General features: G+C 42.8%; 1 protein-coding gene across 2 annotated transcripts in view; it reads left to right on the plus strand.

Moving 5' to 3' along the window:
• Nucleotides 1–27,201, plus strand: part of SLC25A26 (solute carrier family 25 member 26) — a 2,337,350-nt gene that overhangs the window by 557,938 nt on the left and 1,752,211 nt on the right. For both annotated transcript variants that reach the window (XM_044077958.1, XM_044077959.1), the window contains exon 5: nt 11,930–11,977. In XM_044077958.1, coding sequence (XP_043933893.1) covers nt 11,930–11,977 — 48 coding nt within the window. The remainder of the gene's footprint in view (nt 1–11,929; nt 11,978–27,201) is intronic.

The following is a 27,201-nucleotide window of genomic DNA, read 5'->3' on the forward strand; positions in this document are numbered from 1 at the left end:
TTGTACACCCTGTTCCATGGTGCACATTTTTTATGACTACAGAATATATTCTTCTTGTGGATCTGCAAATTGCCGGGGTTAATTAAAGGATCCGATAATATCTATTTTCATCCGATTTAACCTTTGAGTGGTCAGATTTGACCAGATCTAATCTGTATTCCTTTTGCTATAGCTGTGGATCTGAGGCTCTTTCTCCACTCCAAATCATAATTCCCTCCTCTCCACTGAAGTACCTCAGATCTTGTTTGTTGCCTGATATTTAGAAATGTTTTCCAAGGGCTCCGAGTTTTCATGATCTCTCTCCTTCCATCCAAGATTTTCACTGGAGTCAGTGAGTCCTAGACTGCACTCCCCAATTTTTTAAGACAGGCGATACTCCAGACATCTGTTCGTGAAATCATCTTTGAAGTGTGTCTGATTTACCAGAAGCCTTACCAAGATGGATGTTGATTGGATGATGTAGAGATTCCCAAGGACAAAAGTCAAGCTAGGGGTTCTCCTGGTGCTATTCTCCTTGGTCACTCTGGGTACAAGTCCACCTACCCTACCATTGATTTTTCTGGTACCTTTCCATCCCTCGGATCCAGTCCTTGTATGTCTGACACCACCCCCCCCCCCACCCCCACTCTAGTGCACCTCACTCAGAGATGGCAGTTCGAGGAACTTCAGCTTTGTCAGCATCCCTTACTCTCTTGACTCCAGTTCTTTCAGACTGAGATGAGTCTGAGAGTCAAAGCTTCAGTACAGTGGTCTTAGCAGTGGAATAGATTCAGAAGGTTTTGGAGGCGTCTCTGCCTCTCAGGCTCTCCATAGCTCAGGCCTGAGGATAGCCTTGGAGCCAGCACAGGCTGGGATTGTTCCTTCATCTTTGGATAGGAGGGACATTCCCTCAGCTCTGATCATAAAGTCTGCTTTTGAGGCATTTGAACAGGTTTTGGCTAGGCCAAGGAGTCAGGTGCTACCTTTGAGCTTGGATCAGTCCTAACTTCTATTGGATCCTGTGACTCGCACCACTCATTCAGATAAGTGTGAACAGTTATTATTGCCTTTGGGCGTATAAAGTACTCAGCACTTGAGTTCTCAATCTGATTCATACCGGTCTCCTGAGATTCCCTTGAGATAATATCCTAGAAAACAGACCTGCAAACGAAAACACCTAGCCTCCCATCCAGAGTCTTTCACAGAAGACACAGATCTGGATGAATGTGAAGGGTTCCCCAAGATCCCCTCTAGAAGACGCCAACTTTGGTGGCATCCTAGAAATGATGAAGAAGTGAGGGGGTTGATCCAATGAAACTCCTTCACCAGATGAATCTGTGTTCCTCAAGGTCTTTGTTACTGGCTCATCTACATCTTGTTCGGTACCACTCACTGATGCCCTTATAGACCTGGTGACTCATCGGGCATGGAATGGCCCTGATGTAGTGGAACCTATCCCCCAAAAAACAGGATTTTGGTAGCCTGGAAAGACAGGAAGCACTGGAGCAAGGGTCCACCAGTAGACGCCATGGTAGTATGGCAGCCATGAAAAAGGAACTGTCAGAGGAGAGCACTTGTATTCCCCACCCCCAAACAGGGAGTTCAGGACATTGGAGAGGTTCAGGAAATAGATGTATGCTTCAACAACTGCTGATCTGTTTTGTCCACATGACATGTTTTCAGAGGAATCTGACCAAAGAAATTACCAAGTCCCTCATGGGTTACTTACCAGCAGATGTTCAGAAACAGTGGACTCCCAACTGTCTACCATACAGTTTATGTCTAATGTTCCCATGCATCTGCTTTTCAGTGAAGCTGATGGCACAGCCAGGGCAGCAGAGAGTGACATTTCCAAAAGTTGGCATGCTTGGATGGGTCTGTGCAGTTTTGTGGAAAGTTTTAAGATGGTCTTCATTAACTCCCTGTTCAGTGGTTCCACACTTTCCAGACCAAACGTTAGAGACACTTACTTGGAGTGAAAAGATGGCAAGATCCTGTCTGCCATTGGAGTCCACTTCCCCTCCCCTGAGAGGATCTTCTTTAGGAACCAAAAAAGGTGATAAGAAGACATGATTCTAAAATCACAGGGTTATCACTGAGACACTCCAGGAGACAGGGCTCCCTCAGACAGAGGGAGAGGCAACTCAAATGGACATCTCCCTAGAGGCACAAAATGAGGGCTTTTGGCATCCATTTATTAAGAAACCTTTCCATCCCTCGGATCCAGTGCTGTTGAGGAGTTACCTGACTGCTGCACTCTGGAGGCAGTGGGGGGGGGGGTCACTTATCCTTACACCTTCAAGCCTGGCAAAATATTACAGTGCTTCAGGTTCCTGGGTGTTAAGTATAATCACCCAGGGTTATTCAATTGCCTTTTCTTATCCTTCTCTGAAGAAATGAAAGATTCATGCATCCACCCAGCCAGTTGGAATCTGCAGCAACAGAAGTTCTCAAGTTTCTAGGAAAAAGTCATCCATCAGGTCCTCCAAGACCAGTTAGGATCCAGAGGCTATTCTAGATTATTTTTTAGTTCCAAAAAAGACAGGGGACCTCGGTTCAGTCCTTGTTGCCTCTTCTGAGGAAGAACGATTGTATGTGCTCTGTAGATCTCCAGGATGCCTACCACCACGTAAAGACAGGGAGGTGGATCCATGAGATTTCTTTATTTCTGGCCAGGAGCCAATCATTTCCAATTCAGAACACTGCCATTCGGTCTCAACACAGCACCTGGGTATTCACAAAAGTTATAGCAGTAGTACCAGCTCATCTCCAACTGCAAGGGATCCAGGTGTTCCCATATCTCCATGATTGGCTCCTTACCACCTAACTTCCAGAGATAATACTTTGGTTCAACGCTGATACCTGTTTAGTTTGAACAGTTACTGGGGATTACAATTAGTCAGTCCAAAAGTTAGCTTTCACCCATTGAGCACATAGAGTTTATTGGATGTCACCTCGACAATTTCCTTCATATTCCTTCTAGACACCAGGGTAATATCCCTACTCTTAGTGGCCTCACAAGACATTTGGCATTTCCTTTCTCAACAAGGTTGTTACTTCATCTGCTAGGTTTGATGACCTCTACCATTACATTAGTTTCCCCTGGCAATGTACCACATGAGAGTACTAGAGTGGACTCTCTCAGCCCCATGGTCACAAAGTCTTCAACCACTCCATACCAAGATTTTTCTTACACAGTATTACAGAGATCATATTGAATGGTAGATGAATTGTCCATCAGTAATGGAAGTAAGAACTTTTTGCCCATCGTGTCCCCAGCCCACGGTAACCACAGACACTTCCCTTCTGGGGTGGGGGACCATTTAGAGGGGAAAACAGTTCAAGGTGCTTGGTCACCCCTAGATGCCAACCTTCACGTCAGTATCTTGTAGAGGAGAGCAGTCATTCTAGTGCTGTGGGCATTCCAGGACTTCCTCCACAAGGGTGGGATTTCCATTCAGTCAGACAGCATGGCAGTAGTCTGGCATATCAGTAAACAAGGGAGAACATGCTCATCTCCACTTTGCCAGACGATCATGAGGTTGTGACAATGAATTATGTTTTCCCATTGTTTTCTGATAGTAATATACATGAAGGGGACATCAACTGTACTAGCAGACAAGTTCATCAGGTCAGTTTTCCTGCCACATGAGTAGTCCCCCTATTGGATAGTGGCAACACAGATTTTCAGCTTCTGGGGCCAACCTTGCTCCAGTCTGTTCACCTCATACCTAAACAGCAAATGCAGCAGTTACTTTGTCCTGATCCCTCCACAGGGACAGGGGCAGGTACTGAGGGATGCTGTAGTTCGCAGTTGCCCCCTTTCCCCAGATCTCCTCTATGCCTTCCCATCAATACCAGTTTTAACAAAATTCTTTCAGAAAGCCAGAAGATGCAAGAACAGAGTGATCTTCATTGCTTCATTTTGGCCCCAGCAGGTTTAGTTCCCCTTCTTTTGATCTCATTAATACATCCTCCATGGGTGTTGGATTTGAATCAGGATCTTTTGTGTTACTGGATTGCCTCTACTGAATCTTATCGTGTCACTTTTGTGAGTTCAAGTGGCTTACTCAGTTTCATACTGATTACATTAGGTATCTGTAAGAAGAAAATTAAGATTGGCAAAATACAGACTATTCTGAGTTTGATTAACTTCAAGTTAGAGACAAATTACACCTGTTAATTTGCTTTCCCTTTTGCCACAAATCAAAGTACTTAGCCCTATTAGCATATTGTTTCTGCTCAATCTATGCAAATTATGTAGTTCTTTCTATATGCAGTCTCATCTTTTTATTATGTATTCATTTTTTAGACTGTATTAGTACCGCAGGGCTCATATTGTATCACTTTTCAAGGGAGACCTGAAAAGCAGAAGCTTAACATAAAAATGTGTTTAACTAACACAGACATATTAATATTAATAACTCAGTAGCACTCATTGTTTGAGAGTATGAAAAGAATAAAGCAGTGAGGCATATGTTGTAAAAATATAATGGCAGAATCCAAACCATAACCTGACCTCATTTCATATCCCCTGTCATGTACTGTTTAGTAGGACATAGGTTTCCAGACCTTCAATATGCTCAGAATAGACTACTTTTTAAAAAGCTCTTTGCTAAAAGACTGTGTATTCATACTACTGTGTATTTATCTTACAGCTCAGTTGTACCTATGTTATGATGATAGTTGAGACAGTTTTCTGTACCTTCAGTAAGGGTCCAGTTGTCTAGCTAAGAAGCCAGTGTTCAAATGAAAATACTCAAAATAATATGTTATATAGTGGGTGACACAGGAATCAGAATTGTTTCATTGCAGTACAGTGACTCATTACCTCTAGAAGGTATAGCATTTTGCAGTGCAGTATATTCTGCTTGGACATTATTGGGTATTAATATGCTTAGAAAACGGGCTACTTAGCATTGTTGTTAAGCAGAAGTCTGTAAATTAGAAAATATTATATTAGTAGCTCTAAGAGTAAATTTTCAGCTATTTGTGTTAATATTTATTATGTAGACAGTTACATATATATTAGAGTCAGAATTGTATTATAGCTGTTAGTGTGCAGGGACAGTAACATGAGAACTGTTTTTGGTCTGCATCCTCTTATACTGACCTGGTAAGTCTATTCAATCAAAGCTTGCCTACTTCATTAAATGAGTTTGGAACTGAGAAAATGGAACAACATGTTATTAGTAAATTAAATAGATATGTCTTTTGATACTCACAGATTGGCAGTGCCGGTGATTCAGGACTCAGTGCACTGCCTACGTTCCTTCTGGGATACTAGGGTGTGGATTCTGATCCTCTGACAAGAGTTTTGTCTTGTACCTAGGATCAGTGTTGTTTATGTACTGTTAGATTAGTCTTACATGTGTTTGTGCAGTCATTCAGACGTATTGCTAAACATGGGCCTGATATTCATATACATAGTTCTCAGAAGTGTACATGTGCTCTGCGTACCATCTACCGCATGCTGACATTCAGATTCACTGAGTCGCAGTCCTTAATAGTGATGTACAGTTGTCCCTACACCTTTATGAAATCCACACAGGAGCACATTCTATAAAGTGATGCACATACTGCACTAGTGTAGTGTCCAATTCATCCACACTCCTATCCTCACCCTATCAGCTCCTGCATTGTGCCTGTGTTAAACATGACAATGGAGCTTGGGTCATTGTCATAATATGTTTCTGAGAGGACCTGTTGTGTAAACTCCCACTGGGAAGAGCTCTCCAGAATTACTTTGAGGTGGTGGGACAAGTATGGTTGTGGTAGCAGGTTTCTCTGCACCACAGGAGACTGTGTTGCCTGTAAGACTTTTTCTTTCTATGTGAAGGAGCCCCCCCCTTTATTTATGTATTTCTTTTTTGTATTAGTAAGGTTGTGTTGTTCAGCTGTGAATCCTGAAGCATTATGCCAGCAGAGAAGGAGGATTACTGTGCTCATAAATGTAGTACTGTTTGCTGGGTTACGTTTGCAGTCTCATAAGTTACCCTACTGGACCAGCCCATCCGCAGATGCTCTTACAGCATATACAGTGGAGGCAAAACAATCATGCTGGGCTTTGTACACCCTGTTCCATGGTGCATATTTTTTTATGACTACAGAATATATTCTTCTTGTGGATCTGCAAATTGCCGGGGTTAATTAAAGGATCCGATAATGTCTATTTTCATCCGATTTAACCTTTGAGTGGTCAGATTTGACCAGATCTAATCTGTATTCCTTTTGCTATAGCTGTGGATCTCTGAGGCTCTTTCTCCTCTCCTACTCATAATTCCCTCCTCTCCACTGAAGTACCTCAGATCTTGTTTGTTGCCTGATATTTAGAAATGTTTTCCAAGGGCTCCGAGTTTTCATGATCTCTCTCCTTCCATCCAAGATTTTCACTGGAGTCAGTGAGTCCTAGACTGCACTCCCCAATTTTTTAAGACAGGCGATACTCCTGACATCTGTTCGTGAAATCATCTTTGAAGTGTGTCTGATTTACCAGAAGCCTTACCAAGGTGGATGTTGATTGGATGATGTGGAGATTCCCAAGGACAAAAGTCAAGCTAGGGGTTCTCCTGGTGCTATTATCCTTGGTCACTCTGGGTACAAGTCCACCTACCCTACCATTGATTTTTCTGGTACCTTTCCATCCCTCGGATCCAGTCCCTGTATGTCTGACACCACCCTCACCCCCCCACCCCCACTCTAGTGCACCTCACTCAGAGCTGGCAGTTCGAGGAACTTCAGCTTTGTCAGCATCCCTTACTCTCTTGACTCCAGTTCTTTCGGACTGAGATGAGTCTGAGAGCCAAAGCTTCAGTACAGTGGTCTTAGCAGTGGAATAGATTCAGAAGATTTTGGAGGCGTCTCTGCCTCTTGGGCTCTCCATAGCTCAGGCCTGAGGATAGCCTTGGAGCCAGCACAGGCTGGGATTGTTCCTTCATCTTTGGATAGGAGGGACATTCCCTCAGCTCTGATCATAAAGTCTGCTTTTGAGGCATTTGAACAGGTTTTGGCTAGGCCAAGGAGTCAGGTGCTACCTTTGAGCTTGGATCAGTCCTAACTTCTATTGGATCCTGTGACTCGCACCACTCATTCAGATAAGTGTGAACAGTTATTATTGCCTTTGGGAGTATAAAGTACTCAGCACTTGAGTTCTCAATCTGATTCATACCGGTCTCCTGAGATTCCCTTGAGATAATATCCTAGAAAACAGACTTGCAAACGAAAACACCTAGCCTCCCATCCAGAGTCTTTCACAGAAGACACAGATCTGGATGAATGTGAAGGGTTCCCCAAGATCCCCTCTAGAAGACGCCACCTTTGGTGGCATCCTAGAAATGATGAAGAAGTGAGGGGGTTGATCCAATGAAACCCCTTCACCAGATGAATCTGTGTTCCTCAAGGTCTTTGTTACTGGCTCATCTACATCTTGTTCGGTACCACCCACTGATGCCCTTATAGACCTGGTGACTCATCGGGCATGGAATGGCCCTGATGTAGTGGAACCTATCCCCCAAAAAACAGGATTTTGGTAGCCTGGAAAGACAGGAAGCACTGGAGCAAGGGTCCACCAGTAGACGCCATGGTAGTATGGCAGCCATGAAAAAGGAACTGTCAGAGGAGAGCACTTGTATGCCCCCCCCCCCCCAAACAGGGAGTTCAGGACATTGGAGAGGTTCAGGAAATAGATGTATGCTTCAACAACTGCTGAACTGTCTTGTCCACATGACATGTTTTCAGAGGAATCTGACCAAAGAAATTACCAAGTCCCTCATGGGTTACTTACCAGCAGATGTTCAGAAACAGTGGACTCCCAACTGTCTACCATACAGTTTATGTCTAATGTTCCCATGCATCTGCTTTTCAGTGAAGCTGATGGCACAGCCAGGGCAGCAGACAGTGACATTTCCAAAAGTTGGCATGCTTGGATGGGTCTGTGCAGTTTTGTGGAAAGTTTTAAGATGGTCTTCATTAACTTCCTGTTCAGTGGTTCCACACTTTCCAGACCAAACGTTAGAGACACTTACTTGGAGTGAAAAGATGGCAAGACCCTGTCTGCCATTGGAGTCCACTTCCCCTCCCCTGAGAGGATCTTCTTTAGGAACCAAAAAAGGTGATAAGAAGACATGATTTTAAAATCACAGGGTTATCACTGAGACACTCCAGGAGACAGGGCTCCCTCAGACAGAGGGGGAGGCAACTCAAATGGACATCTCCCTAGAGGCACAAAATGAGGGCTTTTGGCATCCATTTATTAAGAAACCTTTCCATCCCTCGGATCCAGTGCTGTTGAGGAGTTACCTGACTGTCGCACTCTGGAGGCAGTGGGGGGAGGGGGGGGTCACTTATCCTTACACCTTCAAGCCTGGCAAAATATTACAGTGGTTCAGGTTCCTGGGTGTTAAGTATAATCACCCAGGGTTATTCAATTGCCTTTTCTTATCCTTCTCTGAAGAAATGAAAGATTCATGCATCCACCCAGCCAGTTGGAATCTGCAGCAACAGAAGTTCTCAAGTTTCTAGGAAAAAGTCATCCATCAGGTCCTCCAAGACCAGTTAGGATCCAGAGGCTATTCTAGATTATTTTTTAGTTCCAAAAAAGACAGGGGACCTCGGTTCAGTCCATGTTGCCTCTTCTGAGGAAGAATGATTGGATGTGCTCTGTAGATCTCCAGGATGCCTACCACCACTTAAAGACAGGGAGGTGGATCCATGAGATTTCCCAATTCAGAACACTGCCATTCGGTCTCAACACAGCACCTGGGTATTCACAAAAGTTATAGCAGTAGTACCAGCTCATCTCCAACTGCAAGGGATCCAGGTGTTCCCATATCTCCATGATTGGCTCCTTACCACCTAACTTCCAGAGATAATACTTTGGTTCAATGCTGATACCTGTTTAGTTTGAACAGTTACTGGGGATTACAATTAGTCAGTCCAAAAGTTAGCTTTCACCCATTGAGCACATAGAGTTTATTGGATGTCACCTCGACAATTTCCTTCATATTCCTTCCAGACACCAGGGTAATATCCCTACTCTTAGTGGCCTCACAAGACATTTGGCATTTCCTTTCTCAACAAGGTTGTTACTTCATCTGCTAGGTTTGATGACCTCTACAATTACATTAGTTTCCCCTGGCAATGTACCACATGAGAGTACTAGAGTGGACTCTCTCAGCCCCATGGTCACAAAGTCTTCAACCACTCCCTACCAAGATTTTTCTTACACAGTATTACAGAGATCATATTGAATGGTAGATGAATTGTCCATCAGTAATGGAAGGAAGAACTTTTTGCCCATCGTGTCCCCAGCCCACTGTAACCACAGACACTTCCCTTCTGGGGTGGGGGACCATTTCGAGGGGAAAACAGTTCAAGGTGCTTGGTCACCCCAAGATGCCAACCTTCACGTCAGTATCTTGTAGAGGAGAGCAGTCATTCTAGTGCCGTGGGCATTCCAGGACTTCCTCCACAAGGGTGGGATTTCCATTCAGTCAGACAGCATGGTAGTAGTCTGGCATATCAGTAAACAAGGGAGAACATGCTCATCTCCACTTTGCCAGAAGATCATGAGGTTGTGACAATGAATTATGTTTTTCCATTGTTTTCTGATAGTAATATACATGAAGGGGACATCAACTGTACTAGCAGACAAGTTCATCAGGTCAGTTTTCCTGCCACATGAGTAGTCCCCCTGTTGGATAGTGGCAACACAGATTTTCAGCTTCTGGGGCCAACCTTGCTCCAGTCTGTTCACCTCATACCTAAACAGCAAATGCAGCAGTTACTTTGTCCTGATCCCTCCACAGGGACAGGGGCAGGTACTGAGGGATGCTGTAGTTCGCAGTTGCCCCCTTTCCCCAGATCTCCTCTATGCCTTCCCATCAATACCAGTTTTAACAAAATTCTTTCAGAAAGCCAGAAGATGCAAGAACAGAGTGATCTTCATTGCTTCATTTTGGCCCCAGCAGGTTTAGTTCCCCTTCTTTTGATCTCATTAATACATCCTCCATGGGTGTTGGATTTGAATCTGGATCTTTTGTGTTACTGGATTGCCTCTACTGAATCTTAAAGCCCTGGAGCTGACAACATGGTTACTCCAATTCTAACAATAGCCAGAGATGCCAGGCTATCTTCTTTGGTTGTCCTCATTATTTCTGCCACCTAAAAACAGTTTACCAAAAGATATAAAAAAGGAAATGGCAACAATTTCTCTTTGATGAAAGAATTAGAGACCTTCTCTGCACTCCTTTCGTTGTTCTTAAATTTTTTTTCAGAACTTTTTCAGAAAGGGTCCATTTTCTCTACAATCAAAGTGCAGATAGCTGCCATATCATATTTTCTTATAGGACACAATGACACTTCCACAGCCTCTCTTAATGTTTCCAAAGCCTTCCTTAAGGGCACTTTCTTGCTCAGGCCTCCAATCAGAGACCCATTTCTTCCATGGGATATCATTATTATGCTCCAAGCCTTGACCCAAACACCCCCTGAACCGGTAGCTTCAGTAGACTTGAAGTTTCTTTCATGAAAATTTATTTTTCTTGTTGCAATTACATCTGCTCGACAAATTTCTGAATTACAAGCGCTGTCTTGCAAACCACCATATTTGTTTTTTTCATAAAGACAGAGTGGCCTTGAGAACAAATTCTTACTTTCTGCAAAGATGACATCCAAGCCAAATCTAAATCATTCAGTTGACTTGCCAGTCTTTGCCAGATTCTCAAACAAAGGAGAATATATGCTACATGTGCTAGATGTTCACAGACAACTCAGATTGTATTTACATTGAACCACTTATATCAGAAAGCAGATTATCCGTTTTAAAAACAGTGCTGGTTAAAAGCATATCAAAAGTCATATTTTATAAATGGCTGTCAGAATACATTTCTTTTGTTTATAATCAACTGGGCTTACCCTTACAGGCTAAACCAAAAGCTCTTAGAATAGAGTTCCCATTGGTGCCTTTTGTGCAGCAGCAGCAATGTGGCAAAAGTTCCACAATTCATACTTTTGTATCTCATTACAAATTGGATGTACAGTCCAGATCACATTCTTCTTCTTTTTGTTCTCCTGATTTCAGGAATGCCCTTCCTTAATGCTACCTGGTTCTTCACTTTGGGAATCTGTCCCAAAGGTTGAATCAGATGAAAATCGACACCATTATGTATGAAAGTTATGTTCTTACCATAAAAATAGATCTGTCTTGTCTCATTTTTGTCCAGCTCATCATCCCTCCCTCTTCCAATATTATTACTGACAGCTTCTGGTGACTGGAGAAACCTCATCTGAGACCCTGTCTGTAACTTTTTTTTTTGTACGTTAACCTTGACACCTAGAGGTCTTCTAATCATAGGATGGATATAATATTTAGGGATATGTCAACAAACTCACTCTGAGGTATTTCACTGAAGAGGAGGGACTTATGAGTAGGGGAGATGTCAGAGTCTCGGATCCACAGCTTTAGGAAAAGGCACCATGGTTGGATACGATAACCCAAAGACCGAACCAGATGAAACAATCTATTGTTATGGTAAGTGCATAACTTTCATTTATATAATATGTGTTGTAAGAATTAAATATGCTATCCAAGGCAGCCTTCAGCTTCAAAATAGTAAGAGAATTTCTGTTACATTTCTATTTCCATACTGTGATAAACTGACAGTCTTTGATCATTTTGCTGCATAGTGCAAGTTGATGCTGCTTTTGTGTAGTGATTGCCTTCCCTTTGTGATTCTGGACTTGTATCAGCAATGCTTTTTATAGGAATCAAGTCCTTACCAATGTACATTTTTCTTCCTTGTGAAACATTAATGAGATACATCACAGCGGCCATTAACTGTGAAAGCAATGTCATAATATTCTGAAATAAGGTATTTATAAATAAATATACATAAAGTAAATAAAAGGCTAAGCTGCATTCTATATGTAACATTTTCTATCTCTTTTACAGGGTTTTAGAGGACTGTATCGAGGTTATAAAAGTACACTATTAAGAGAAGTAAGTAAGTAATTTTGCATAATACGAGTGGTTTGTTTTATAACTGAATTATTCTGCTGAGGTGTTCTAAGTAGTGCTTTCTTTTAGTGATGTTGTCTTCTCAAGTATTCGATCTATTTACTCCTGCCTTATGTTAATAGCATTTGTTGACCTACCTGTGCCTACATTAGTAATCTTTGGTGATCTTCTTGAGTCTGTCAGGACCTCAGTCTTATAATAAAAAAAAAAAAAGAAAAATGTCTCAAGTTTTTCAAATACTGCAAGTATAATTTACTGAATTAGCAAGGGTCGGAAACTACATGAGGGGTGGACTGGCCTTCCAAGCTAGATGATCGGTTAAAAAAAATCCTTTTTTACAGTGATAACTGTATTCGTAGAATTTATGAATGAATCTTGTTTCATAGAAGTTTGCAGCTCTTGCATTATCTTAGGACAAATGACCCATAAGCTCTAATAAAATGCAGTTTGCAGAAATTACATTTCACAACAGAACAGGCAGTCATACAGTTGAAGAAGAAGAATGCCAAAACAGATTGTAAGGAATTATATAGGCATACTTGTTTGTAAATAAAAACTACTACAAAGATTTCCTTGGAATTTGTTGGATGTCCTGTTGGCACAGAGGTATACAAGAATATTTGTTATAGCTTACATGCTTAGCAGTTGTTTTGCCTTGCAAAGTTTTGCATCACATGAAGAACTGCAGCTAGACCATCCCCACTGTACCGACAGTCGTTCATATATCAGACCACCAACTACTTGTTTTCATGGATAACTCGTGTCACTTTTGTGAGTTCAAGTGGCTTACTCAGTTTCGTACTGATTACATTAGGTATCTGTAAGAAGAAAATTAAGATTGGCAAAATACAGACTATTCTGAGTTTGATTAACTTTAAGTTAGAGACAAATTACACCTGTTAATTTGCTTTCCCTTTTGCCACAAATCAAAGTACTTAGCCTTATTAGCATATTGTTTCTGCTCAATCTATGCAAATTATGTAGTTCTTTCTATATGCAGTCTCATCTTTTTATTATGTATTCATTTTTTAGACTGTATTAGTACTGCAGGGCTCATATTGTATCACTTTTCAAGGGAGACCTGAAAAGCAGAAGCTTAACATAAAAATGTGTTTAACACAGACATATTAATATTAATAACTCAGTAGCACTCATTGTTTGACGGTATGAAAAGAATAAAGCAGTGAGGCATATGTTGTAAAAATATAATGGCAGAATCCAAACCATAACCTGACCTCATTTCATACCCCCTGTCATGTACTGTTTAGTAGGACATAGGTTTCCAGACCTTCAATATGCTCAAAATAGACTACTTTTTAAAAAGCTCTTTGCTAAAAGACTGTGTATTCATACTACTGTGTAGTTATCTTACAGCTCAGTTGTACCTATGTTATGATGATAGTTGAGACAGTTTTCTGTACCTTCAGTAAGGGTCCAGTTGTCTAGCTAAGAATTAAACACTAATCCTCGCACGTACGACATGCGCGGCCAACCAAGCTTGAAGAAACACCAAAAGGCCAGCATAGGTAGATCCACTGTTTAATAGAGGTAAAGGCAAAACGGACAAATAATGTCCGAAACAAAATACAAAACTCAGACTAGTTTCGGCTCTCGCCTTCTTCAGTGAGTAGAAAGACAAACATTTTGCCAGCAGCCTGGTCGTCTTTTTGTATGGCTCCTAGCCAATAAGAATACAGACCTCATGTATAAGGCATAAATATTCAAATGAATTGACATAAACGTTTGGAATAAAAAAATGTACATTCATGGCCATATGGATGTATATATACTTATTGGAATTAAGTAGTTCTTCATATTAAAATATGTGAAAACTTGCTGATAGCAACACAGAAATACAAAAGACTGTAGGTATAAACCTACACTAATATCAGAAAATAAGGGTCACAATCTGAAAATACGGATGTATGCCAATATTTGAAAAAGATGATAGTACATGTTAATAAAGATAACATATAACAAATTGTTGATACTCACAAGCTTGTCATAGGATTTTAGATAATTCAACCAAAACCATACATAAACAAATTTTAAACATAATAATATGTAACCTGATCATAAATGGTCATTCAGTCCTGGTGGAAATAATGCACCAAGATGTGTGATCCAGTATTTTTCTTTGTGACTAAGTATGCTTTGCCATCCTAATTGGTTGTGTCTATTTCCAGTGATTTTATCTATAATAGTAAACATGAATTTGGCAGTTGGGTGTTTGATGGTATGTAAATATAGGGTATTGGACAGTTTTTGATTCCGAATGTCACTACGATGTTCCCCTATCCTGATTCTCAATGAACGTGAGGTCTTCCCCACATAAAATGAATTACATTGACAAGTTGCCAAATAGATAACCCAACTGGTGGAACAATTCCCAAAGACTCTGACATCATATACTTTGCTGGTATTGGAACTAGTAAAATGTTTCAGCTGATTAACCTGAGCACATGACATGCAATGTCCACATGGAAACGTCCCCAATAATTCATCCCCTGTAATGGTAAGTTGTTTGTATTTGGCTCCACCACTCTCCCTTTGTTTGTAGTGAGAAAACAATGATCCCAATGTCTTTCCTCTTTTAAATGAGAATGGGCATTGGTTATCTAGGATCCCCCGAAGATAGTCATTGGCTAATAGAATGTTCCAGTTGTTATTAATGGCTTTCCTGACAATTTGATGGTTCTTGCCCAAGGTAGTAATGAGTCTAATACTATCACTTTTGGACTTGTTAGTTCGCTCCTTATACTCCAGCAATGTATGTCTGTCTTGTTTGTCTGACCAAACTCAAACTCTGGCGGATTCAATATCAAAAGTAGAGTATCCTTTATCCAAAAATCTAGTTTTTAGATCAACTTTAGCATGTGTGTAATCCACATCTGAGGAATTGACCCTACGTATTCTCAAATATTGAGATTTAGGGATGTTGCGGATGGTGTGGCGTGGATGCATGCTTGAAGCATGTAACAATGAATTAAACTGGGGATATTTACGATGGATCTTAGTGTTGAGTGTATGATCCTTGTTTCGATACACTGTAACATCTAGGAAGTCTATTTGGTCCCTATGTGATGTGATGGAAAATTCAATTCCCCAAATGTTGTTAAGATATTCCAAAAATTCACCAAGGTAATTGGCATCAGCCCGCCACACCATCCAGCAATCATCTAAATATCTCCGCCATATGTCCATTTCTACTAGATATATATTGTGTAAGGGATTGTATATGAGGCATTCTTCCAGGTAGGCCATGAAAAGATCTGCATAAATTGGGGCAAAAGAAGCCCCCATGGCCGTACCCTGTAGTTGCCAATAACAATCCCCTTGAAAGTAAAATACATTCTTATTCAGGACATGTTCAGACATACATATCAGCAGTGTATTGAAGCCTGGTGGATATAATTCAGCTTTGTTAAGCCAATGTTCTAAAGCTTGAAGCCCTGCCTGATGTGGTATGCTGGTGTATAGCGATGTAACATCTAAGGTACACATCAGCCATTCCGGCTCAAGCTGTGTGTCTTCAATGATTTTCAAAAATTGGGTGGTATCCTGAATTCTTGCCCTAACATATGGCAGTAGTGGTTTGAGGTATTGTGTTAAGAATGCAGAAAGTGGTTCTGTCAGTGAACCATGGCCAGAAACAATAGGCCTACCCGGGGGATGTGTAAGGGATTTATGTATCTTAGGAAGCAAATATAGAATTTGTTTGGATGGATCTTTGACCTGGAGATGTTGAACAGTTTTTTTAGTTATGATACCCTCATCAAATGCATCTTGTGAGAATAAATCTATCTCCTGTTTAAATTTCCAAGTGGGGTCAGTGCCCATGTGCATATAGCATTGAGAGTCCGACAACTGTCGTAGACCCTCCTGGACGTAATAGTCCATATTCAGAATCACCACCGCTCCCCCCTTGTCCGCTTGAAGAATCGCTATGTTATGATTAGATCTTAATTCTGACAATGCCACCCTTTCAGCAGAGGTAATGTTGTCCGGACTTATTTGACCTTCAAAAAGTGGAAAATGTAGATCTTTAAGTACAGCCTGTTGGAAAATGGCTACATTTTTGTTCATAGGAGGCTGAAAAGTGGATTTGTGAAAAACAAAATCAGAAGATCTTTGAGTGGTGGAAGTATCCTGTTCAGCAAAAAATATCTTGAGGTTAAGTCTGCGACAATAATCAATTACATCTAGTGAAATTTGGTATTGATCAGAAAAAAAGCTAGGAACAAAGTTTAATCCTTTATTCAGTACTTGATGTTGATCATTCGTAAGAACATAATCAGATAAATTGAGGACATTATCAAATTGTATATTCCTTATTTCAGTAAAGCTTGTATCAGTCCTGTCATAGAGTCTGTGCTTGTTTCTATTTGTATGTTTCCTCCCCCCTCTGGATTGCCTACCATACCTAAAGGGTATTGAGTATTGGTTTTCTTTTTGAGGGGTGAGTTGGCTACTGTTCCACCTTCACTGTCAGTGTAAGATGACTCCTCCCCTGAGGTACTAGTGTGGAATTGGTCTCTATTTTTTAGTATTGACCTAGGTCTTTTTCTGGTTCTGCCTCTAGTCATACCAGCGACATTGTCCTGAAATCTCACAGTTCTCTGTGTTTGGAATGGGTGTCCCTTGTCATAATCAGTGACATCTCTATTAAATTTCTTGATTTTTCTTTCTTTTATAGTCTTATCATATGTGGTGAGTTCCTTGGACAACCTATCCAGCAATTCCTGATACTTAATAGTGGACTCATATTTTTTGCATTCATTACTTAGATCTTTCACTTCCGATAGACATAGGTCTATGTTCCTTTCGTAATAGGAAGCTAGAATTTTTACAAATACCATAGAACCTTCTCTGAGTGCCTCATCCCATTCATCAGTAAGCCTCTGTTCAGATCTGCCTACTAGAGGGTGAAGTTTTATTCGAAGGCCTCTGGGTGCCATGTTTTTGTGAAGATAGGCTTTAAATAGCCTCAGATGCCAAATGTTGGCCCTGAGGCTTTTAAGTCCCTTTTCCAAGTTACGAAAGGCAAGTTCACAACCATCTGTGATGTTTGAAACCAATTGGCTTGAGTTGTTGCTTGGGATATGATCTAAGCCAAAAATACCCAAGTCCTCCCTATCAGCACACAACCCATCCAAAATTTTGTCCAAATCCATTTAGATAATCGTATAGGATGTCCAAGGGACTCACCAAAAATAGTACACAAATTTGAGAGACTAGAGGCAAGGCCAGAAAAACTATATAGGTTATTGTGCCAAAACCAAAAAATGCTCAAATATACTTGGTATGATGTAGAGCCAATGCCACAAAAGACAAGTTAGAACACGGGGGGTAATCATAAAATTATAGTGGAGTCAGCCTAGTCAGAGGGTACCCTTTGTATAAAGAAGTATGGAGATATGAATCATATATAGATGGCTAATAATATTAATGGTATGGAAGGTTGATGGGCTATTCCTTCCTTCCTGGGTATTAATTGGTTTTATCTTGCCAACACCATATGGTTGGAAAATAGACTATAAATATATATGTCTATTAATAATGATAAACCCAAATCTGAAATGTATGTGAGCCAATTTTAAAAGGGAAGCTCCATAAGGAAAATGATGTGGAGAGCCTAATGTTCCCTGTATTCAAAATAGGAAACTGTTATATATGTCCTAAAATATTGATTACTTGTCCTAAAATTTCTAAATATAACCAATGAGTATATAGGAAAAACCCAACTACCAGTTTGGACATAAATGGCAAATGCTGAGAGGTTATAATGATACAGCAGTATAATGATCTACCTATGCTGGCCTTTTGGTGTTTCGTCTAGCTAAGAAGCCAGTGTTCAAATGAAAATACTCAAAATAATATGTTATATAGTGGGTGACACAGGAATCAGAATTGTTTCAGTGCAGTACAGTGACTCATTACCTCTAGAAGGTATAGCATTTTGCAGTGCAGTATATTCTGCTTGGACATTATTGGGTATTAATATGCTTAGAAAACGGGCTACTTTGCAAACACACACACACACACACACACACACACACAAACACACACGTGCTCCCCTACTTAACGAACAAGTTACATTCCTGGAGGTTTGTCGCAAGTCGAAAATGTTTATAAGTCCAACACACCCTTGACGATTAACAGAATGTGCTCAAAATTGTACCAATAACCACCAAAAAGCACCAAAACTGTACCAGTAACCACCAAAAAGCACCAAAAAAGCATAATTGTGCATGATAAAGATAAAAATACTGTACTGTAATGACAGAAGTAATCACAGTATACAACAAAGGTCATTGGTGGAGTGTTTAATTAAGTACCACTAATACTTGACGATAGTCAGCTATTTTTTGACAGTACAGTAGTGTATTTTTTACCAGCCTTAAACAGTACTTTAATGTGTAATAGCATAATACTGGCACAATACTTAGGTAAAGGATGGTGATGAGTGAGCAGATGGAACGCCATCAGGAGCTTGGAATATTCAAAGAATGTCCTTTGCCACTCTAGCTCCATCAAATCCTCATTACTCAGCTCCTTACTGTGACATTTCAACACTTCATGGATATCTTCTTCAGTTTCCAGTTGCAGTTGCCTACCCAGTTCCACCATCATGTTGGCCACTGAAGTCACCGTCTCTATAATTCCATTCGAGCTGTTTGTAAATTGTGGCAGAGCTTCTTCCAAACACCATTCATGTGGTAGTCTTAACCTCACGTCAGGAAGCATCAGTGCTTTTAATTGCCTTGCAGATGTTCTAGTTCTTCCAGAACTCTGTGTCACTCCACTGTCCCCTTCTGTCTCCTTCACAGCCTGTTTGAAAGTTCTGCGCATGTAGTAAGCCGTAAAAGTTACTATGGCACCTCTAGCCATTGGTTGAAGGACAGAGGTGGTATTGGGAGGCAGGTATACCACCTTGCTGTTGTCGTGAAAACTGTCCAGGAATTGTGGATGACCTGGGGCATTCTCTAGAATGAGCAGGATCTTGAAAAGTAGGTTTTTGTTACAGTAGTACTTTTCCATCTCAGGTGAAAAGAAATGGGAAAAAACAATCTCCAAAAAGAAGTTTTGTCATCCGTGCTTTACAGTTAGACTTCCACACAACAGGAAGTGAAGTTTTGACAACATCCTTGAGGGCCTTGGGGTTGTTGGAATGATAGATTAACATAGGTTTAATTTTGCAGTCACCAGCAGCGTTTCCACCTAACAAAAGTGTAAATCTGTCCTTTGATGCTGTAAACCTAGGCATTGACTTCTCTTCTTTCGCAGTGTATGTATGTTCAGGCATCTTCTTCCAGTACAACCCCGTCTCGTCGACATTGAAAATCTGCTCTGACCCAAGTAAATCTGACCTTGACCTAAGTTCTAAATTTAACTCATTCTTCATAGAAACTATTTCTAACCTTGCCAAGACATTTCCTAACAATAACCCAACTTCCTTTCACTCACCACTTTCCAATTCACATAGCAACCCTCCCTCTCTGTTTGAGCTCAAACCCATCTGCACTAACTTTATACAAAAACTTTTGTCCAAACTTAAGCCTTGCTCTAATGCTCCTGACAATATCCCATCCTCCTTCCTGAAATGTGCTGCTGATGGTATTGCACTTCCAATCAGCATCATTATTAACAGATCCGTAAAGGAATCATGTGTCCCTAAACTCTGGCACTCAGGCTATATTCTTCCACTTCACAAAGGAGGCAAAAACACCAGCATCTCAAACTTTCGCCCAATTGCTCTGCTCTCACCAATCTACAAAATCCTAGAAAAATGCATCCACCTTTACTCATGCCTTTTCTGACCCTAAACAACCTTCTCACTCCCACCCAACATGGCTTCCGCTCACGCCATAGCACTATAACCGCTCTACTCTCTTTCCTTGAGACTGTCAATCAAGGCCTATATTCAGGACATTTAGTTTCTACCATTTTACTTGATCTGTCTGAAGCTTTCGATACTGTGTCCCACAAGCACCTTCTCTGTCATCTCTCTAACCTCCATCTTTCACCCAACACTTTATCCTGGTTCTCCAGTTATCTGTCCGATAGATCACAGGCAGTCAAATGGAAGAACTCCATCTCTTCCTTCCTACCCACCCCAACTGAAGTACCACAGGGATCTATTCTTGGCCCCATGCTTTGTAATATCTTCATCAATAACTTTCACTCTGCTATTCCTGATACCAAAATCATTCAATACGCAAGACGATTCAACCTTAGTCTGCTCTGCCTCAAACCTCTCTGAAGTGCTAAACAAAACCCAAATTGCATTCTCAACAACCGAAAACTGGATGTGCCAAAACCACCTTTCTCTAAATGCAAATAAATCAAAGATTCTACTATTGCCCTACAAAGTCCCTCTCTTATGACAAAAACAACTTCAAAGTCTATAGCCTTACTAATTCACCTATAGAAGTAGTTCCCTCCACTAAACTACTTGGTATTACCATTGATGAACACCTCAAATGTGATATCCGTATTCAACAAAATATCAAGAAAACCCGCCAAAAGCTAGGCATGCTGTACAGGAACAATCATCGCTTTTTCTCCAACTCTAATAGGCATACTCTGGCCACAACGTATCTTCTTCCTTCTTTATTATACAGAACCCCTCTCCTAGCCAATCTGTCATCCACTATCACCTCCAAACTAGAAAACTGCTATAACAAAATCTCTAAATTTGCCACTAACTCCAAAAATTATACCCATCGTTGCCTTACCCTACAATCCCTGAATTGGCTCGAACTCCCTAACTCACCAATGCTCATAGACTCCTATTTCACCCAACAAAATGTCCTGCCCTAACTAATCCCCTTCCCCCCTACATACCCAACAGAACTATAAGATCTGGACATCAGAATATAATTGCTATCAACAAACCTAAACATCCTGCTGGCCAACTTCTCTTCTCTTACTCATTTGGCAAAAAATGGAATTCCCTTCCATCTATTCTAAGAGCTATACCAAACTATGAAAACTTTAAAAGCCTGCTTTTCAAACACCTGTCCTCTAAGCGGAAATGTACCTGCCTTCACCCTATCTAATCCATGCTAAACCTTCTGCTCCCAGTGTGTTCTTCTCTGTTTCCTGGGCTCTCTATGCTCTCAACAACTCCAGTCTGACTCAACTCAACCTTGTAAATATTGTAAAAAGCATCCATGTTTAAATGTGCGTAAGCAGAGTGTATTCACTATTTCTTTATTCTGTCTTCTCTTTCTACTCATGTTCATACATACACTGTTGTCAAACTCCATACATTAGAGTGCTCCTTAAATGAAATTGTATAACCCTCAATTTCATTCTCTATGAACTCTGTTAAATAGCATGACACCAAATGTCTTGATTTGTAACATTTGAAGTAGTTAACTTCATTTGATCATTAACCTGTGGGTTCCGGAGCCGATACGGATTCGAGCCGGCAGCTTACCAAAGATCTGAGCTCCAAGCTCCTTCCCCTTACCCATACCAAACTGCAACCTCCTTCCAATCCTCAGATCTTGTTTGCCGCAGCTTCACCAACACGGGATTCTTGAGCTCCAGGCAGGTATAGTTAGTTTGTTCATCAGACTTTAGATCTATGTGGATTGTGTGAGTGTTAAACTAGTTGATCCCTTTTCCCTCTTTAACCTCAGGTTTTACATTAAAAAAAAAAGTAGTAGAGAAGGAAAGTTTTATAACTTTCACCCAGTGTAGGCCTCCCCTTACCGCCCTTGGCGTGCGTGTGCTTAGCTAGTTAGCTTAGTTAGTTAGATATGTCAGAGACTCAAAAGCTGACGCTCTCTAAGTGCACAGAGTGTGGCCATAAGCTGTCGCCAGCCGATGGTCACACTCTGTGCGCGGTTTGTCTAGGGGTTCCTCATCTCACATCGGGCTGCAAGATATGTGCAGCATTCAACCCCCGGGCCCTGCGGCATCACAGAACTAAGCTGATTCTGGCGGATCTTTTGCTAGCAGAATCAACCACCTCTTCTGCAGCGTCTTCATCAGCCATGGCTGTGGCTGTTCAGGCTTCCGGCCCTCCTCCCCTGTCCGGGACTCCCACTCCCACTTCAAAACAGGGCAAGAGGGAGGCCAGGAAGGAGAAACAGAAAAGGAGAGAGAGAGAGAGAGAGAATAAAAAGAGAGAGATAGGGACAGTGAGAGGGGTTGCAAGAGGCAAGCGGACTCGGATCCATTAGCACCCCCACTAAAGTGATCTCTACTCCAGAGAATGTTGCTAGGCCATCTTCCCCTCGGCGCCATTCCCCACGATTCTCCCCAGAGCCGGAGGAGGAGGCTCGGCCCGCTTCGAGGTCGTCCTCGCATCGGCCCTCCCGGCCGGTTTCGGTGGCATCCTCAAGATCCACAAGGAGCCTCTCTGAAGCTGACATGGACCGGATGCTGAGAAGATTCCTGCAAATTCAATTGCAGATGGTAGTGTTGCTGATTCCCCCCCACCCTCCCAGCCGGAGCAGGGAATTTGGCTCCATTTGCCCTGATAGCTCCTTCTCCGATCCACCCTCAGGTTTCGGAGTCCATGGATCCAAGGAGACCCGGAGTCAGGGGGTTGGCACCAATGATTCCTCCAACCTCGACGCGGCCATGCCCTCGAGTCTGTTGGATCCCCTGTCAGATCGGAGCTCTTGGAGCCGAGATATGGGCATTGGATCCAAGGTGATGAGTGTGTTGGCCCCATTGTGGCTGTGGCATTCCATCCCTCTAGGTCCGGCTGTTCCGGCCTCTGCTCCAATCCTCTCGTTGGATCCAAGGGGCATGGCTACTCGCCCCACCAGTTTCAGGGAAGCCAGCTCCCCTTTGGCTTTCAACATTGTGGAGAGGGTTCTCTCTGGAGGATCGAGACCCCTCACTCTTTCCTCGGAGTCTGTCCCTGCTCTCTTGCAACTGAGTTTGTCTTCCATCATCCAGTCCTCCCAGGGACAGCCTGTGTCTGCTATGCCCCAGACGGTTCCCCTTGAGGAATATGAGAGTGTTTGTGAGCCCTCCCCGGAGAGCCCCCCCAAGGAGGCCCCTCACAAATGCCAGTGCAAGAGGAGGCACATAGACTCCCCCGAGTCCCTCACTGAGAATACCGACTTGGAGGAAGGGGAAGGTTCCCCCCAATCACGTCCCTCAAAGACATCTCCTTTGGAGACATAATGGGAATTCTTTGCCGGGGGGGGCTGGTCCGCCCAAAAACCTTACTCGGACGAGTCAGTATTTCTGGAGGTGTTCCCAGGCCCATCTACCTCTTGGGTGCCCCCCCCCCCCGGCTGACCCTCTGGTGGACCTCATTACCACCAGAGTTTGGAAGGAACCGGACACTGTAGAGCCAATACCCAAATGGCCAGGCAAAGTATTGAGCCCTCCTGCTGACAAGCCCACTTGGAGTAAGGGCTCCCCAGTTGATGCCATGGTGGTGGCGGCTGCCACTAAAAAGAAACTGGCCCAGGAATGTTCTTTGGTCCATCCTCTGGACAAGGAGTCTAGGGCAATGGACCGTCTTGGAAAACGGACGTTTGCTTCAGCTACCTTTGCTATAAGGGCGCTGAATAACATGGCCCACATAATTAGACTTTAGTGTGACCTTGTGAAAGAGTACACGGAGACTCCCCCGGAGTCCATTTCGGCCGAGGATAAATGGACATTATCGGCTCATATGGCCACTCTCAAGTTTGTTTCAAATACGTCCATGCATCTACTCTCTCATGCCACCGAGAGAGCTGCTAGGGCGGCCGGGTCCAGTATTGCCATGAGGCGTCATACCTGGCTCTGGCTTTGCAATTTTTCAGAACCTTTCAAGGCATCCTTTGCGAATGACCCTTTTGACAGTTTGACCCTGTTCGGGAAGACCGTCCAAGATATGCTAGTCCAAAGCGAGAAGGATGGGAAAATGCTGTTGGCCGTCGGGATCCGCTTCTCCAACCCCCAAAGGTCCTTCTCCAGGAAACAGCGAAGCCAGAAGAAGTTGTAGTTCCGGAAGTCTCAGCAATCCCGGAACGCTCTGGACTCCTTCTCCCTTAGAGGCAGAGGGGGACAAGGTGGATGCTAGCCCAGAGGCAGAGGGGGACCAAAGAATTTTGGGTCACGGGAACCCTTTTCTGACCAACCCACGCAGCAGCCCTGACGGGGTTGCCCGAATGCTCCTCTCTGGAGGCAGTCGGGGGAGTGTTTTTCGAGGCACCTAGCCCAGTGGGAGTCCATCACATCAGATCGCTGGGTGCTTTGAGTAATATCCAGAGGCTATTCTATTCCCTTCATAAACAGTCCCCTATCCACAAGGTGCCTCCCGGACATCCCACCCACTCAAAGGGAGGTGGCAGCTTTGGAAATAAAAAAGCTGCTAGACAAAAGAGCAATCCAGTTAGTGCCCCCAGACCAATCTGGATCAGGCATCTATTCCAGGTTCTTTTTGGTGCCAAAAAAGACTGGGGACTTAAGGCTGATCCTTGACCTGTCCATTGCCAAGGAGAAGTTACGGATGGTCACTTTACAATCCATCCTGCCGTTCTCGCAGAAGGAAGACTAGATCTGCTCGATAGACCTCAAGGATGCGTGCTACCATATCCAGATGGACAAGCGATGGATCCTCTGCTTTCTGCTAGGAGCTGGTCTCTACCAGTTCAGGGTCCTACCCTTTGGTCTCACCACAGCCCCCAAGGTGTTTACCAAGGTCATGGCTGTTGTAGAGACCCACCTGAGGCTTCAGGTCTTCCCATACCTGGACGACTGGCTTCTCACTGCCCCCACCAGTCATCAACTTGTGCTAGCCAGAAACTTCTTTCTTCAGTTGTCGAGTCAGCTGGGTATCACAATGAACCTCAAAAAGTCTTCTCTTCAACCTGTTCAACTTCTAGACTTCATAGGGGCAAGAATAGATTCGCTTCAGGCCAGGATATTTTTGGCCCTTCATGTCTTGGCACTTCTTCAGACTCCTGCACCCCCAGCGGAGTTGGTCTTTAGAGCCATAGGGTCCATGGCAGCAGCTATAAATCTGGTTTCTTGTGCATGTCTGCATATGAGAGTGTTACAGTGGAAGTTACAATTCAGTGGTCTCTACTATATCAGTCTCTAGACTTTCTGATTCCTCTATGCAAAGTGTGCAAAGCTTCTTTCATGTGGTGGCTTCAATCCCAGGATCTGCAAGAAGGGCACCCCTTTGTTACGCCTCCGCTCCAAGCCACAGTAACCACGGACGCCTCCCGCTTAGGGTGGGGGGGGGCATTGCTTGGGCAGGACTGTCCAAGGCACGTGGATCCCAAGCGAGACCGTTCTGCATATCAGTGTTCTAGAGATGAGAGCAGCCCTTTTAGCATTGCAGGCCCTTCGTACCTGTCTTCCTCTAGGAACTATTGTGATCAAGTCAGACAAATATGTCAGTGGTCTGGTACATAGACAAACAGGGGGGAACCAGGTCTTATCCACTTTGTCGAGAGGCCATGAGAGTGTGAGAATGGACGATCTCCACCAACCATTTTCTGATAGCAACGCACATCCTGGGTTGGTCCAACATTTTGGCAGATAAATTGAGCAGGACTATCCTTTTGCCTTACAAGTAGTCTCTGAACCCTTATGTAGCAGAACAGACCTTCCTCAGGTGGGGTCAGCCTTACTGCGATCTCTTTGCATCACCATCCAATGTGAAGTGCAGTGAGTTTTTCACTCTGATTCCCCCGACGGGGGGAAGTCCCCAAAGACTCTCTTGTCCATGCTTGGCCACCTGGTTTCCTTTCCTTTGCTAAACACTTTTTAGAGAAACCAGTTTCGAAGGTGATTCGCTTAGTGGATTTCGCTTTGTATTTTACAAGCATATAAAGGAACTTGGATTATCAGAACCAGAAGGGGTTCATGCTCATTCTACCCGTTCCATGGCTACTTCTGCTGCATTCTGGTCCAGAGTTTCCCCGGATGACATTTGTTCAGCAGCTACCTGGGCTTCCTCTCACACTTTTATTACTCATTATTAGCTGGATATGGTGTCTAGAGGAAGGGCTTCCTTTGGCTCTGCTGTGCTCCAGAATATCCTTCCTTAAGGGCCTCCCACGATTTCAGGTAGCTGGGGACTCTGTCCCACAGGTTGATGATCAAATGAAGTTAACTACTTCAGATAAAGAAGTTATGTACTCACCATAATGTTCCATCTGAGTCGTTAGACTTCATTTGTCAGCAACCTTCCCTCCCTCCTGCCCCCTGACCTTGGTGGTTTATTTCTCTGTTTGGGCTCAATGTCCTGAGTCTGACGAGCCTGGTGTATGTGTTCCGGTCAGGTTTTTGGTATCTTAGGTTGTTGTGTGTCACGCAGTGGGTGGCAAACTTGATCTGAGGATTGGAAGGAAGTTGCGGTGTAGTATGGGTAAGGGGGAGGAGCTTGGAGCTCGGATCTTTAGCTTGGTAAGCTGCCGGCTCGGATCCGTATCGGATACGGAACCCACAGGTTGCTGACAAATGAAGTCTACCTACTCAGATGGAACGTTATGGTGAGTACATAACTTCTTTTTTTTTTTTTTGTGTAATGTATCTTTTATACTTATGTACCACTTGTATATTAACTGTATTATGCAACTTGCAACTTTTCTCCCCGGGCCACTACTGAAAATGGGTCATTTCGGTCCAGTGGACCTCCCCAGTAATCAAACTGTAAATAAATAATAATAAACAAATAACCTCCGTCATCAATAATCGCCAACAATACCTTGGAAAACTCCTTTGCCACTACCATGTTTGCACTGGCAGCTTCTTCACTCACCTTTATGTTGTGCAGGTTTGAGCGAGTCTTAAATCTATGGAACCAATCAGCCATGGCTAGCTGTAAATGTTTCTTCACCAATACTCCCACTGTCACCATGCTTATTGTTTAAATCTTCAGAGAGACTCGTGGCCTTCTGCTGAATTAAGTTAAGACTTACAGGTATGCGGTGCTGATACTGGTCTTCCATTCACACACTCAGTAGTTTTTCCATTTCTTCCATCACCACACTTCGTCTGTTACTAATTATCATGGAAAGTATTGGCACAGAACCTTTTACATGTTGCATAATGCGTTCGTTTTTTACAATTGTTGAAACAGTTGAACGACTTACCCCAATTGAACGTGCTATGTTTGCAGTTTTTTCATCCGAGTCACTTCACTTTATGATGTCCACCTTAGTTTCCATGGTAATACTATGGCGCTTATGCATTCAGCACCACTACTGTTGGCTTCTCTCTCATGC

Source organism: Protopterus annectens, chromosome 7.part0, assembly GCF_019279795.1.
Source record: "Protopterus annectens isolate FY-2018-M chromosome 7.part0, PAN1.0, whole genome shotgun sequence".
Lineage (NCBI taxonomy): Eukaryota > Metazoa > Chordata > Ceratodontiformes > Protopteridae > Protopterus > Protopterus annectens.